The following is a 14,847-nucleotide window of genomic DNA, read 5'->3' on the forward strand; positions in this document are numbered from 1 at the left end:
CTCATCCCTGGATTTTGACACATGCCTGAAGGGGGTCTCGCCAGAGCCCCGGAAGGAGAATTGGCCTCTCCCCAGAGACCTGATATCATACATGTAGGCCAGATCGCCCAAGGAGATAGAGCTTCTGGTGTTATGGCTAGCGGTTAGAGAGTAGAGGAGAACCCTCCAAATATTGGCAGAAATTTGTGCCATGGCAAAGTTGTTGGTGCAAACAAAATCTTGCATGAGTCTTGGAAAGGGGAAACGAAGGTCGTACCTAAACGGGTAGAGGTAAAAGCAGACCCATCCGGGCCGGACGGCGTCCACCTTCTGACCCGGCTCCGGAATAGCAATATCGACCCCATCGCTGAGGCCGAGCAAACTCTTAATCAAGGGGATGTCAGCGGTAGTCAAAGCAGAATTACAATCATGGGGGTGAACGAAAAGATTTCGGGAAGGGAAGATGGAATCTGGGTTTTGGTCGATTGGGGTGGAAGTTGAAGCAGTGTGTCGAGTTTTACCTATGGTCAGAGGAAAGAAAGAAAAGAGGAAAAGATTAAAGAAAGGTGGTAAAGAGGAAGTACCTGGAAGAGAGACGGCGGCAAAGAGGAGCGGCGTCCGGCGAGGGATCAAAAGGGAGAGGAAGGGTTTTTGGTAGATAGGAGGGTTTTAAATTCTTTGGAGTTAATGAAGTGGTAAAGGGAGTTGAGATTATAAAGGAAGAGAGAGAGGGGGAGCGCGAGAAATGAGGGAGAGAAGGGATAGGGGCAATGATGAGTACATAGGAAGGAGTGCAAAAGACGGCGCAGGGCTTTTCAAAAAATATGTATACGTAATTCCTTATTCGACGCCTCGAGACGTATCTCACAAGGAATTAGGGGCAAACTGTTTGGGCTAAAATCTCCACTTTAGCTTGACAAAGGGAAAGCCCACTTAATTCCATCTGAAGAATTGGGCCGCAAGGGTAGAACAATCGCAGGAAGCCCAAAAGCAAGAGGAGACCGTCTAAGGAGTTGGGCCGAGATAACAAGCAACGGAAAGGAAGCCCGCTGATGGAGGAGTCCCAAGCTTTGGAAAGTCTTCAGGGAGATCCTAGGAAGAATTCAGGGAGATCAGGGAGAATGGAGGGAGACGACCCATTATGGAAAGAGTTGCGATAGGAGTGTTATTCCTTACCATACACGGAGTAGGATACATCTAGGGTTCTTACCCTATAAATAGCAGAAGGAGCAATCAAGAAAGGACATTCGAGATCTCACGAAAAATACATTGTGCTAGCTAGATTTACATTCCCTCTCCATTGTACTCATTCCCCAATTAACGAGCTAGTGCAATATTTGGAAGGGTACCGTCCCTTCCCGCGGTTGTTTCCCACATTGGGTTTGCCGCGTCACCAAATCTTACGTGTCAATCCTTATTTACGCATTTAATTCCTTTATTTAGCATCAAATACAATCATACAAACAATACGCAACGAGTAAGACCGCATTGACCTCATACAACCTAATCCGGTAAAAATTACCAAAACAGACTCCCTCACTGGCACGACAAACGTCAATTCTATTCGGGCTCCTAATTTATTTGTCACCTGTCCTAGAGCTTTGCTACTCGCTATGCCCAAGGAGCAATCTGCTCACTCCCCTTTTGTTTCCTTTACGGGTTACCTCACGAAAAATATCTTCAGTTCTGGTCAACTCAATTCCAGTACCAATTGATTTGCGAAACTCTTTACGAGAAATTCGCGGATTGCTATGCTTGTACGGTCATTGGTGTGTCGGTCTTGCTACAGGCTGATTATTTCTCGAGTCATATGAACTATTAACGCTTTTATATTTAATACATCAATTTATTGTTGTAAAAAATATTAGAATATATAAATGGGGAGTGATAGGGCGACATCGGGTGTTACCGAATTTCGGTAACACCCTAATTAAAAAAAATAGAAAAATAGAAAAAATAGTAAAGTAGTTTTCGTTTTTGCGCCAACATAGTAGGGTAAGAACGTAATTCATAATCTTTTATTATATTAATCAAATATACTAATTAAAGTTAATCTATATCTAATATAATATACAATATAATAATCTTATAATTACATATCATAACAAACTATTCTTTATCTTCATCACTTTATCATCACTATATCATACAAAGTACAACGCTATCTGAGATATGCTATCAATCTTCTTGCCATTGTTCCCCTACATGTCTTGATGTCTACATCTTCTTTTAATAGTTTCAATATACACAAATTCTTATTTCAGACGAGCTGTTTTCCCGTCTGAAATAAGACCGGCAAAATGTTGCCGTTTTCTAAGAGAATGTAAACATTTAATCCACAAAATGTTGTTACTAGAAGTGTCACTTTTTACCCTGAAAATGATTGTGGAAAATAATGGTAACATGTTATTCGAAAATAACAATATTTTATTGTAAAATGATAACATGTTGCCCGTCTTATTTCAGACGAGAAATAGTCGTCGAGATTGGTCTTTCTAAGGGAAGAATTGACCAAACAATTAATTCATCGTCAATTCTGCAATTTTTGTCCATTGATGCCAAATTGATTGGATGAATTTGTCAAAGTGAATAAAAAACAAGCATAAAAAATGTGAAGTTTAAAGATTATTTGCCATTGGATATTATTGTTACAATTAATTAATTAATGTTAAGTTCCTAATTTATCCTTTAATCCTAATTAGTTTGAAATTCGAATTTTGATGGAGGAAAGAAAAACACCTTAGTAATTTACAATAATAACCCGGGTGTCGCTCAATTTGAGTAACACCCGGTGTCGCCATCTCCTTTTCCTATATAAATATTTAAGGTGAGTGAATACTTTCTTGTAGAGGTGGACATTGGGCTGGGCTGGCCCGGGCTGGTGCGGGCCAAGGGCGGGCTGGGCTGGGGTAGAGCGGCACTGGCACGGCACTAACATAGGACCGGGGTGTGCCGGGTCGGGCTGGGCTGGTTTTGGTCAGACCCGGGCACGGCACTATAGGGGCGGGCCGGGCCGGGCAAGTTACAATTTTTTTTTTTTTTTTTTTTTTAAAAAATCGGGCTGGAAACCGGGCTGGGCTGAAAAAACCCAACACTAGCACAGCCCGTAGGGCTGGGCCGTGTAGGGCCATGGGCTGGTCGGGCTGCTGAATTTTGGCCCGTGAGGCCGGGTTGGGCCGGGCTGTGCTGGGCTGGCCCGCTATGTTGTCCAGCTCTACTTTCTTGTATGTGTTAGTTGCATGTAGTTGCTTTTTTGTCCGCTTGACAAGGAAGGTACTATAAATATTGCTTTTGATAATGGAAAAAAGACACTAAAGCATTCTTCTTTTATGACCAATTCATCATCTCCATATTCTTCATATACACACACCCTCATCCTTTTAATTTCCTCTTTGTTACTAATACCAAACATAATAATGGCGGCACAAAATCTCTTTTTCACCTTCTTCCTCTCCTCCATTATTCTTCTGATAATTGGTAATTATACATGACAAGTTTTGATTTCATTATGATTAATCATCATTCTTGTTCATCTTGCATGCTTATAACACTCGTCTTTTATGATCAGTTCGTTATCGTTTCTAACATTTGAGTCTATATATGCACACATATGCAAATGAATTGAAGTTTAAGTCCGAGCACCTAACCTTAAAATTAAATGAAATTTGTTTCTGTTTTGGAATCTATATAGGTACTGAAGTGGTACAAAGTTCCTCTAACCTCCATCAACACCACATCAGCCACCACCGGATAGCGAAAAGGCTTTTAGTATTCGGAGATTCATACGCTGACACTGGGAATAACCGGAAATCTATGAGCGGCTCGTGGAAGGAACCTTATGGCATCACCTTTCCCGGAAAACCTTCTGGCCGTTTCTCTGATGGTCGCGTATTCACCGATTTCCTAGGTTCGTTACTTTTCTCCCCACGTTTCGCGTACTCGATCATGTTTTCATAACTCTCAATATTATTTGTGACCGCTTCAAACGTGGCTTTAACATCATCCTTCATAAATTCTCCGTGACCATTACATAAAAATTTTAAATTTGCATAGATTAACTTTTCTGGCATCAAAACAAATGAAGGCGGATGATTTGAACTTACAAATCTACTATCCATTACTATATCCACTATCCATTAGGTTAAGCAAGAAGGACTATTTTCGTATGAAATTAGAACGGATCAATTATTATTATTTTACAATATAATGCAAGTATTTCTTGATAAAATGTTATCCCAAGTTATTTGTTAGTATATGACAACTTCTTTTTTTTTTTTTTTTTTTTTTTTTTTTTTTTTTTTTTATTTTACATTATAGTGAGTACGTTGATAAACCATACCTATAAACTACAACATAAAACACTATAGATCTACTAATAACATAAACTAAAGGTTGGTAACAAATGCATCGGTAAACAACGTCGTGTTGATGGCGTACGACTGAAGTCGGAACACGCTCTTCAAACTCACAATCCACCCTATTCTCTAATGGATGAGCAACGCTGGCCAAAGGAAGACACCCATCTTTACTTGTCTTGATTGATGTAGCTTCAGAGAAATACCTGCAACAAGACCCAAAAAAGGGTCTCGGAGATTCATCTCCTTGGCTGTGAAAATCTTCCTCAGAAAACCAACGAGCTTCCACAAACTTATTTTTACTCGTCTTAATCAAAACAGCTTCAGAGAAATACCTACTACAAGACCCAAAAAAGCGTCTTGGAGATTCATCTCCTTGGCTGTGATACACCTCATCTGGACAACAACAAGCCCCTAAACCCAACGAGAGAAAACAAAGTGCACTTACGCCCCAAGGACGTAGAAAGAAAAGACGGAAAGCAGACCACAAAAATCTGACTCCAGAGGAGATAAAACTCCTACACTTTGTAACACAAGCCCCGCTGACCAGAACCCCATAGCCAGTTAAAGCGAGTAAATAGGTGGGACCTAAAGGAGGAAACCACTTGAAATTCCCCCTAAACAAAACCATCTCCGCCGACCGCAGAGAGGTTGGCTCAACACAGACCCAATGCAAAGTACCAGTCGTCCTAATTAACCCGTGGATAAGAGGACAGGACACCCCAAACCACCGGTAATTTATTATAAGAAAAAACAGAATGAGGAAAAACAGGAAAAACGCTAACGCTGACTTAATCATGCGCGGAAAAAGGATCCCACCGCATCCGACCCGACCCAACAACACATCCAAACACCCGACTCCACCCAACCCCACACACCTCCATCAAGAAACCCCAACCTTGACCTCTGACAAAAGAAAGACGAAAACAATGATCCAAAAACTCGACCAAAGAGGCGAAACCAGCAAACACCAAAACACCAAAAACAACCCCGACAGCAAACAAGACTCCCCAGGACCATTGGTCTACATGCAACTAGATCAACCAAGAAGAACCCACATACTGACACGAAAGAGACCCTGAAAAAGACCACCGAGATGCGGAGACGACCGAGGGGAAAAGGACACCAACAAAACCCAGCCCTCACCATCACGACACAAAACCCAAACAAGATGAGCTATACTCATCGACACCAACCGACCTAAAGACACGCAAGATTGATTTCTACCAGGGGTGGGGGAAGGGACGAGGGGACGGGGAACACCCCTGGGTTGCATGTATAACTTTCAATGACAGGACAGAGAATCGTTAGAGCGGGAAGAGAAAAAGACCAAACCAGGAAACCACCCGAAGTCACCATCGGCCGAGCAACAGGGCCATCGATCACCGTCAAAAGGGACAAAAACCGAGGTCAATCGGAGGGAGCGAAAACTGAGAAGAGATGCAAAGCTTCGCCGGAGATAGGCCTTGGGACGACCCCATCTCCGGCGAAGGGGTAAGGGAGACGGGGATGGAAGTGTTTGGTCAGAGGAGGCGGCGGAGCAAAATCTAGGGTTTTTGTTTTTGGTTGTTTTGGGAAAGTAAGAGAGAGGAAGTTAGAGAGAAGGGTAACATAGTATATGACAACTTCAGTTATAACATTTTATCATTAACTATTTTCGTGTACTAAAAAATATTGGACATTTTCTGGTCTTAATATAAGCCATCTCAAAGGGAGACTACTCGGTTAGGTTAAGACATTTTTGAGATACATAGCTAAATGAACTCGTGACGCTTTGAAAGCATATCATTATCTATAACTTAAATCTTTGTACTCCACTAATACGATTGTGTAATGATTATACCCGCCCCATTTAATTATTTACTTTTTTTTATTCTTTGTTGGGGTTTATTCAGATGTTAACAAATGATTGAGAGTTGAGACGGAAGTATATGTGTTATTCACTTATCACCTACAAGCTGTATCATTTCACAATGGAAAATAAAACAGTTAATGAAAGGCGTAAAGAAAATCTGCGACATGAAATTTTTTAAATTGGTCAGTACTTAAAAGATGCCCGAAGCCCGTAATGAGTACTTAAAGGATGCCATAAAAATGGTTAATTGGTCACAAACATTATTAAACTAGGTAGTATCTCGCGTTCCGCGCGATCTGTTTGAAAATTTTATAATTATAATTGAAGAAAAATAATATAATTCATATATGACATTTAATATCTTTACTTATAAATAAAAATAAATTAACTTTCTCAACTCTTATTTTCTTAGGTTTAACTTCAATCTTTTAAAATAAAATACATAGAGTTTTAATTATAACTAATACTCCCTCCATTATTCTTTATAAGTCGTTTTAGGTGATTAAAATTTTTACTTTTTATATGTCGTTTTACAGACGCTCTCTCTTTATGGGTTCTGAATTACGTCCTATGCAAACCGTTTGTTTTATTGGTTTACAATAAAGAAATTCACTATGAGATGTAAATTCCAACCATTTTGCTCATTCCAAAGTTCTATTTAAATGCTTAATTAATGTCATTATCACACTTAATTCATTTTCTTAATAGTTGTGTTTTTTCCTAAAACGACATATAATGAATAATGGAGGGAGTAAGTGATAGTTCTATTCATGATAAACGTTATTATATAAATAATTTTGTGACTTATCAAATATCATATTAATTAAAATAAATGTATTCGAATAAACCAACAATTAACATTAAGTTCTTAAGTTAGATCATTTCACGATACATTATTGATAGCACAAAACTAGGTGTCGTAAAAAGTTAGAATTAACCTATCAAATTAAAAATTTATAAACCAAACTCAACTCTACACTATGCTATTAAGGATAGTAGTAAAGGGAAGTAAGGGTCGAACCCAAGAGAAGGGATTTAAGATTAACAACTTGAATTGTAAACTATTGACTACTAAGTAGGTCTCTACTACTAATCAAGATCCTAATAACAACTTAAACTTAACAAAAGGCAATAATCACAAACAATGGCTATTAACAAAGATTAACTAGTAGGAAACATAGATGGAAAATGATTGGTTTTGGGAAACAAACATGGAAATATGAGTAAAGATTGGAGATCTTCCTATTGAGACAATTCCACAAACAACTAGTATGCAAGATTCAATATAAAGGGGAAAACTTGATGTAATTCTCTCTTAGTAACCCAACAATGGTAAAGCTTGACTCTTTTTACTCTCTTACAAATTTCTACCCAATACTATCACCTCAAGATGTTGATAAATGCAAATTAAACCATCTACACATACCCGACCTTCAACTTAGACAACAAGTCATTAAACCATGAAAAGAGACTAAGCATGAGCATTAAGAATTTACCAAAAGATGAAGCTAGGATCAATTCCTCATAAGATTAAACCATACAAATGAGCAAAAGACATGGACTTTCTTATTTGTTGTATGAATCCTTTAAACCAAATCAACAAACAACAAACTTGCTTCAACAATCCCAACTAAATTAAACCATTTCCTTATGATTTGCACTAGTCAAGTAAATAACATGCAATGATGGCCAACCCAAACATTCAATTACTCAACATAAGAAATTAAGCACAAGAAAAGAGCATTAGATAAATTAAGAGAGGTTTAAGAGTCTTACAATACCAAAGTTGGATACTTTGATCAAATTACATCAAGCAAAGGGAAGATTAGCCTTCCATCTTCTTAGAAAAACCCAAGAAATGAAGAAAGATTACCATCCAAAGCTAAAAGATTACAACTTTCACCCAAAATAAAGTGTTCTTTCTACTACAAGTTTCTAGAGATTATTCAATAATTAGATGATAACTAGGTCTTCAAACATGAGGAGTATTTATAGGGTTGCACTCCTTTCTAGGTTAAACCCTCCAAAAACAAGCCCAAAAACTGATTTGCTTAATAAAGCCCGTCTTTAAAACAACCTGGCGCAGGAAACTCTGAAAGCGGCGCAGGCTGCGTAGGAATGTGGCGCAGGCTGCGCACCAGCTCGGGACTCTCCTATCAACTTCCAAGTTTTGCTTGCTTCTTTACTTTCCACACTTCACTCGTCATTGCTTGCTTGACACGGACTTCTTATCTTGGTCGAAACCACATGAAATTTTCACCTTGACTCTTTGACACGGTTGCTTCCTTTGTCTCAAAAGGTGATCAATTCAAGACTAAATCCTTTGTGACCCAAACTACACAAAAATAGAGTGAGCCGGTAATTCCGAGATTAACGCAAAACTTGGCTCCAACATTAGAATAAACAACCTAAAATTATCAAACTAGACACGACTTATTTGATACTATCAAATACCCCCACACTTAGACTTTTGCTCGTCCCGAGCAAAACCCGAAACAAGAAATTGCACAAGCCCAAAGGTGAGTACGGGGGTAAATGACCGCTCTTCCCTCACCACGACCTTCTTATGTCTCCCTCATTGACAACCACCTACGAAAAGAAAAACAAAGACTCAAAGTTGACACACACTCTCTCTTCTCTCACATGCCCTCCTTATGTCATCCCTCTTAACAAGACACAACACACCTCCTTCTCCGACTCATCACGCAACTCCACCCTTCTTATATCACCCAAGTAGTAATGGTCACTCTTGCCTTATCCCAAGGCAATAGCAAAGTGACCTACACAATCCTCCAATTCATTCATGCTCCCCTTATATCACCCCCTTATCACTCCAAGCAAAGCAAGTCATGCTACTAAGTTGGCCAAACACCAATGAAGATCAACAACTTAGTAGCCAACATGAAAACCACCAATTTGAAACAATTTTCTTTGACTCAAAAATAAATTAAATCCTAAATCTAGCCTCCTTCCTAAATCCTCCTTATCGCTCCCTTCTTATCCCTCCATCTTTTTGGTGTTGCAATTTTTCAAATTTTCAATTTTTTTTTGGTGAAAATCCCTCATTTTGCCTAAGGTGCCCTTTCGGGTTTTCACCTTAGCTTTTCCTTTCCTCTCATCGGTGGCTCGCAACTCGATTCTTCATTTTGCCCGGAATGCCCTTTCGGGTTTTCATTCCGTCCTCGGCCACCTTTCCCAATCTTGCCTAGGCGCCCACCCTTGTGGGTTTTTACCTAGCCGGGATTTTCATTTTTTTTAAGCACACATTCAATGGAAATGTAAAGAATTGTACATATATTACAACTTCAATCATCTTACTTCCCCACACTTAGATTCCACATTGTCCTCAATGTGGAGGAGTATGCTCATCCTCTCATGGTTGGTAGTTGGAGGGACCCGAGCCTTCCCCTTGCTCATATGTCCCTTGATTTCTCCTTCTCCTTTCTCTTGCTTGCCTCACTCTTGTGGCCCTCTCATAGGCCTCCTCCACTTATGGCTCGGTGATGGTTGGTTCTTAATGGGGGTCATTTTGGTGGAGGGTCATGCCGAAAAGGCCACGGATGAGCCCAAAAGAATCCTCTTGAGCTTGAGCATCTTCAAAGGAGTCTTCAACATATTGGTGGTGCCTCTCATTTTGCACCCCGAATTGTTGAGTTGTTTGCTCCCTCCATGCATTTCGGGCCTTCCACATGGCTTGTTGTTCTTCCATGTACTTGGCTTGTTGTTGTTGCCAAGCATAGGCCTCATCTTGCCTTTTAGCCATCTCTTGAAGCATCTTCATTTGAGCCTTTTCGGCCTCCTCACTCAATCTTTGGTGCTCCATACTAGCTACCCTCCATTGATCCAAACTCTCAAGTCTTGGCGTTTGTTGTTTTTTCCAAGCATGAGAGCTATCAACTCTCCCACTAATTGCCTCCAAAGTCCCTCGGGTCTCCGTGAAGTATTCAAACATTTGTTGTTGCCATGGGGCGATTGGTGGAGTAGAGCTTGCCCCCGCCTCAAACATTGGTGTGTCATGGATGGGTGGGTCACGCTCTATGTTCCTTATCTCCCTCTCCTCTTCACTATCAAGATGAACAACCGAGGGTGCTTCGACCCTTCTCCTTTTTACCCCTCTTTGCTCCGGCGTGTCGGCCGGGCAAAAAAAATGAATGGCATGGGTACCATGAGGAATCGGGCCATTCTTTGGTAGAACCATGTAAGGATCTTTCCCCACTCCCAACCAATTAAATCAAAAATTCTGTTTATCTAGGACCTTGATCATGTGTGTTTCCTCAAGTCCTTGGGTGTTGTAAAAATGATTTCCCCAAATGGGGAGTTGGTCATCCGACGTCGAGCCCACAAACTTCTCCACAAAAGGGTGATTAAACCCCCATTATTGATGTTATCTCCCCTCCTCTTTTTATGCTTCAAACAAGAATCAATAAAAAGTCTTGCCCAATCCGGCACACCACTCCCTTCCAGGAGCATGGCCCAAATGCACTCCCTCACCGCATCGCTAACTTTTGTTGGCTCTCCCATGGAGAAGAACCAACAAGCCAAACATTTTGTCAAAAGGCGGATTGCGGGATTGGTGATGGCGGAAAGTTTGTCATTATGATCTTGTGCTTGTCTTCCCGTGAGATGACACCACACCTCATTTAGTTTCCCCTTGGGTGGGTTGACCGGGGAAGGCATTTATGTGATTCTTAAAATCTCTCTCACCTCATCAAAAAAAATAGAGTGCCACACTTTATGAAGACGGAAATTCACTCTCTCATTTGCCCCCTCCCCCGTTTTTGAGATGGTGGACAAGAATTCATAAGTGAAAGATCGGTAGGTGTCATCATGAAGGTCTATGTATTGCTCTAACCCTACCCGACTCAAAAGTTGAAAGGTGAGTTCCTCTATTCCTAGTTCTTGAAGGGTGTCACGGTGGAGAAATTTTGTGATGGGGACGGGGTTTTCTTTTTCAAGTTTTGCAAAAAATTTCTTTTGTTCGGCATTAAGCCCCTCGTTCCCATTAAACACTTTGTGGTTACTTCCCTCCCCTTGTTGAGTTTTCCTCTTACCAAAAACCATGGTACCTAGCAAGCAAGAGTACAAATAGACCAACAAAAACACTCAAAACAGTTTTGCTCTCTTTGAGGCAATTCAACAAACACCTTCTAGGCACAAACTCAAGAAGGTAGAATTAAGTGATGTTTGTTGAATACCTCTCCCCTTTCTCAGAAAATAAGTTTATCCCAGCAATTATAGACTACAATCAATCACAAAAATATTCAAAAATTCAATGTAAAAACACCAAATTCCGGATTAAAGCAAAGTAAGTAAAGAGAAAGATTGGAAAAGTTGTTATACCTCCCCGAATCCACTTAAAATGCTAGGTGATCGAAGTATAATGCTAAAAATCCCTCCAAGAATGCTCCAATGGCCCATAAATCTCTTGAAACGAACTTGAATCCAAAGCTTGGAAAGTTAGGGTTTGGGATGAAATTGGGGAAAATCAGAATTTTGAAGAGTAAAGTGAGTATTTGAGTTGTTGTGTTGGGTTGAGAGATGATTTTGATGAAAGAAGGGAGTTTGTTGAAGGTTTGATGGTGTATTTGATGAAGGTTGATGGAGTTTGAGATGGGTAATTGGGGGTTGAGGGTGGAGTGTGTCGACAATAATGAAGGGTAAGTAGATTTTGGTTTGTAAAAAGCCTTTTCTTTATCCCGTGGCTGCTACCTGCGCAGGCTGCGCACTGAAACTGCGCAGGCTGCGCTTTTTGGCACAGGCTGCGCTTCCTGGCGGGTTGTCGTGCAAATTGCTAGCCTTCAACTTCTTTCTTGTCGGGATTTTTTGCCTTCCTTTGGTGCTTTTCCTTCATTTGACTCGTGTAGATGGTGTCCCGAGTCATTTCACCTCCCATTACGACTTGGGGCACGCTTCCCAAGGAACTTCATCCTACTTCCTTCAAATATTTCAACAAACTATCAAAAGAATCCATAATGCATGCTTCTAAAACGCGTTAAGAGTAAATAAATTGACAAGAAAGCGGTAAATTCTATGCTATAAAGTGAGAATATTTACAAAAGTTGCCGTATGTTTAACGTCGATGGCTCGACTTAGTGCTTCTCATGATCAAGCTTGGTAAATGGGGTCTTCCAAATTGACTTGTTCAACGATTTGTGCTTCCATGCCTTCATGATACTCTTTAAGTCGTTGTCCATTCACCTTGATTGTCTTTCCCGTGCTTGGGTTCTCAACTTCGACCACTCCATGAGGGTGGACTTTGCTCACAATAAACGGTCCAACCCATCTTGATCTTAGCTTCCCGGAGAACAACTTCAACCGGTTTTGAAAAACAAGAACCTTGGTGCCTTCTTTGAAAACCCGCCGACTTATCATTCGATCATGCCATATTCTAGCTTTCTCTTTGTATATGGCGGCATTATCATAAGAGTCAAGACGGATTTCTTCAATTTCTTGAAGTTGAAGCTTCCGATGGAGGCCCGCATCATCTATGCTTTGGTTGAAGGATTTGATGGCCCAATAGGCTCTATGCTCCACTTCCAAAGGGAGATGACATGCCTTCCCATAAATGAGTCGGTATGGGGACATACCAATTGGTATCTTGTAAGCGGTGCGGTACGCCCAAAGAGCATCATTTAACCTTTGACTCCAATCTTTCCTATCGGGGTTCACTGTTTTTTGTAAGATGTTCTTGATCTCCCGATTGGATACTTCCGCTTGCCCATTGGTTTGTGGGTGGTTGGCGGTGGAGACTTTATGCACGACCCCATACTTCTTCAACAACCCTTCCAAAATCCGATTACAAAAATGATTCCCCCGGTCACTTATCAACGCCCTAGGATAGCCAAACCTCGAGAAGATATTGTTGTGAACAAAGCTTGAGACCGTCCTTGCGTCATCATTCCTCGTTGGTATAGCCTCGACCCATTTTGAAACATAGTCCACCGCCAATAGGATATAGAGATACCCATCCGACTTGGAAAATGGACCCATGAAATCTATCCCCCACACATAAAAAACCTCCAAATAAAGCATCGGTTGTTGAGGCATTTCGTTTCGTCGTGAGATGTTGCCAACCCGTTGGCATTTGTCACAAGTATTGACGAAAACGTGAGCATCTTTGAACAATTTGGGCCAATAGAACCCGCACTCAAGGATCTTACGTGCCGTTCTATGAGGCCCAAAGTGACCCCCACAAGCGTACTCATGGCAATGTTTGAGGATGGATGGGATTTCTACATCCGGTACACAACGTCGGATGACTTGATCTTGACATATTTTCCATAGATATGGGTCATCCCATATATAGAATCTAGAATCGGACTTGATCTTATTTATTTGACTTGATGAGAGTGAGGTGGGAAACTTCTTGGTTACCATGTAGTTGACAAGGTTAGCATACCAAGGCTCAACGGCCTTCATGGAATATAGAGATTCATGTGGTAAGCTACCGTCCACTACTCCCATGGTCTTCACGAGATCCTCATTGATGTGAAGCCTACTTAAATGGTCGGCTACCACATTAGCACTTCCTTGCTTGTCCTTGATCTCGATGTCAAACTCGCTCAACAAAAGCACCCATCTCATTAACCTTGCCTTGGTGTCTTTCTTGTCTACAAGTTGCCTTATAGACTTGTGATCGGTATAGATGATGACCTTGGCACCCAAGAGATAAGCCCGGAACTTTTCAATGGCATACACCACCGCTAAGAATTCCTTTTCCGTGACGGTGTAGTTAAGTTGAGCATCATTCAAGAGTGAAGAAGCATATTGTATCACATGAGCAATCTTCCCGTCCCTTTAGCCTAAAACCGCGCCAAGGGCATAATCACTAGCATCGGTCATGATTTCAAACGGGAGGTCCCATTTTGGAGCTTGAATTATCGGGGCCGTCACAATCTTTTCCTTCAAAGAATCGAATGCCAACCTACAAGCATCATCAAAAACAAACTCCACATCCTTGTGCAAAAGCTTGCACAAGGGGTAAGCAATCTTGGAAAAGTCTTTAATAAATCGACGGTAGAAGCCCGCGTGTCCTAGGAACGACCTTATCTCCCGAGTATTAGTAGGATATAGCAAGGGTTTTATCACTTCAACCTTAGCCACATCCACCTAAATCCCTCTCTTTGAGACGATGTGACCTAACACGATGCCGCTTTTAACCATAAAGTGACATTTTTCGGAATTCAACACAAGGTGTGACTCCGTGCATCGTGATAGGACCATAGTTAGGTGGTTCAAACAAGCTTCAAAACTATCTCCATGGACGGTGAAGTCGTCCATGAAGACCTCTAAGACTCTTTCTACAAGATCCGAGAAAAGACTCACCATGCATCGTTGAAATGTACCCGGAGCATTACATAAACCGAAAGGCATCCTTCGGTATGCATATGTTCCAAAAGGGCATGTGAATGTTGTCTTGGATTGATCCTCCGGACGTATGGGAATTTGAAAGTATCCGGAATATCCGTCCAAGAAACAATAAAATTCCTTTCCCCTAGCCTCTCTAGCATTTGGTCTAGAAAGGGTAGAGGAAAATGATCTTTGAAAGTCACGGCATTTAGGCGGCGATAATCGATGCAAACTCTCCACCCGGTTTGAATCCGGGTGGGAATTAAAGATCCTTCCTTGCCCTCGATTACCGTCACACCACCCTTTTTA

At 41.1% G+C, this 14,847-nt stretch overlaps 1 protein-coding gene across 1 annotated transcript in view; it reads left to right on the forward strand.

Moving 5' to 3' along the window:
* The first annotated feature begins 3,252 nt into the window (after positions 1-3,252).
* The window catches only part of LOC141592330 (GDSL esterase/lipase At5g03610-like), a 34,048-nt gene continuing 22,453 nt past the window's right edge, over positions 3,253-14,847 (forward strand). Inside the window, exons 1-2 of the mRNA XM_074412943.1 lie at positions 3,253-3,456; positions 3,671-3,886. Of these exons, the coding sequence (XP_074269044.1) occupies positions 3,309-3,456; positions 3,671-3,886 (364 nt within the window). The 5' untranslated portion in view covers positions 3,253-3,308. The remainder of the gene's footprint in view (positions 3,457-3,670; positions 3,887-14,847) is intronic.

This window comes from Silene latifolia, chromosome 7 (genome assembly GCF_048544455.1).
Source record: "Silene latifolia isolate original U9 population chromosome 7, ASM4854445v1, whole genome shotgun sequence".
NCBI lineage: Eukaryota > Viridiplantae > Streptophyta > Magnoliopsida > Caryophyllales > Caryophyllaceae > Silene > Silene latifolia.